Here is a 958-nt window from a genome sequence, read left to right as displayed (position 1 = left end):
TGGAGGGGTGAGCGAAGCCCTTGTTGCAGATGCTGCATTTGTAGGGGGTCTCGCCCGTGTGCACCTTCTCATGCACAGCCAGGTACGCTAGGTCCTTGAAAAACTTGTGGCAGAAGCTGCATTTGTAGGGTCGCTCCTGGCTGTGCACGCGGTGGTGCTGGAGGAGCAAAGAGGGGCGGGCGAAAGCCTTCCCGCACGCTTCGCACTTGTATGGCCGTTCCCCCGTGTGAGCCCGCTCGTGGATCACCAGGTAGGACGATTGCTTGAAAGCTTTCCCGCAGGTTTTGCAAACGAAAGGACGCTCGCCGGTGTGAACCCGCTCGTGAGACGAGAGAGCGTTGGATTGCTTGAAACCTTTGCCGCAGAGCGGGCAGACGAAAGGCCGGTCGCCCGTGTGCACCCGTTCGTGTACCTTGAGGCTGTGGCCGTAGGTGAATTTTTTCCCGCAGACGCCGCAGACGTGAGGTTTGTCGTCGCAGTGTTGGCGTTGGTGGAGGGGGGGGGCGTTGGTGGGGGGGAGATCCTTAGTCGGCGCACTTGAAGGGTTTCTCGGCGCAGTGGGTGAGCGCGTGGCGTTGGAGCTCGTAGGGGGTCTTGAAACTCTTGGCGCAGCGGGGGCAGCGGAAAGGCCGCTCGCCGCTGTGGATGCGCCGGTGCTCTTGGAGGTTGGAGGAACGCTTGAAGCGTTTGCCGCAGAGCTCGCAACGGAAAGGTCGTTCCTCTGTATGGACCAACCGGTGGCTTTTGAAGTCCGAGTGACGTTTGAAGGACGCCTGGCAGAGATCGCAGCGAAAGGGACGCTCCTCGTTGTGTACCACCTCATGGCTGAAAAGCTCCCAAGCCCGTTTGAACGCTTTCTCGCAGACGCCGCACTGGAAAGGTTTCTCGTCTACGATCACCTCGCGGATCTCCAGCTCGCCGGTGCTGCTGGCTTCTCGGTTCGGGGTAAACCGCAACA

At 60.5% G+C, this 958-nt stretch overlaps 1 protein-coding gene across 1 annotated transcript; it reads right to left on the bottom strand.

The window, feature by feature from the left end:
• Positions 1-64: 64 nt before the first annotated feature.
• On the bottom strand, positions 65-823 carry LOC104460093 (zinc finger protein 239-like; the record flags this gene model as incomplete). Its single annotated transcript, XM_010083206.1, has 1 exon — positions 65-823. A coding segment is annotated over exon 1 (759 nt), but the record flags the coding sequence as incomplete, so codon positions are not given.
• Positions 824-958: the final 135 nt, after the last annotated feature.

This window comes from Pterocles gutturalis, unplaced genomic scaffold (assembly GCF_000699245.1).
Source record: "Pterocles gutturalis isolate BGI_N339 unplaced genomic scaffold, ASM69924v1 scaffold24925, whole genome shotgun sequence".
Taxonomy (NCBI): Eukaryota; Metazoa; Chordata; class Aves; order Pterocliformes; family Pteroclidae; genus Pterocles; species Pterocles gutturalis.
The sequence above is the reverse complement of the archived record's forward strand: the minus strand, read 5'-3'. Positions and strand labels throughout refer to the sequence as shown.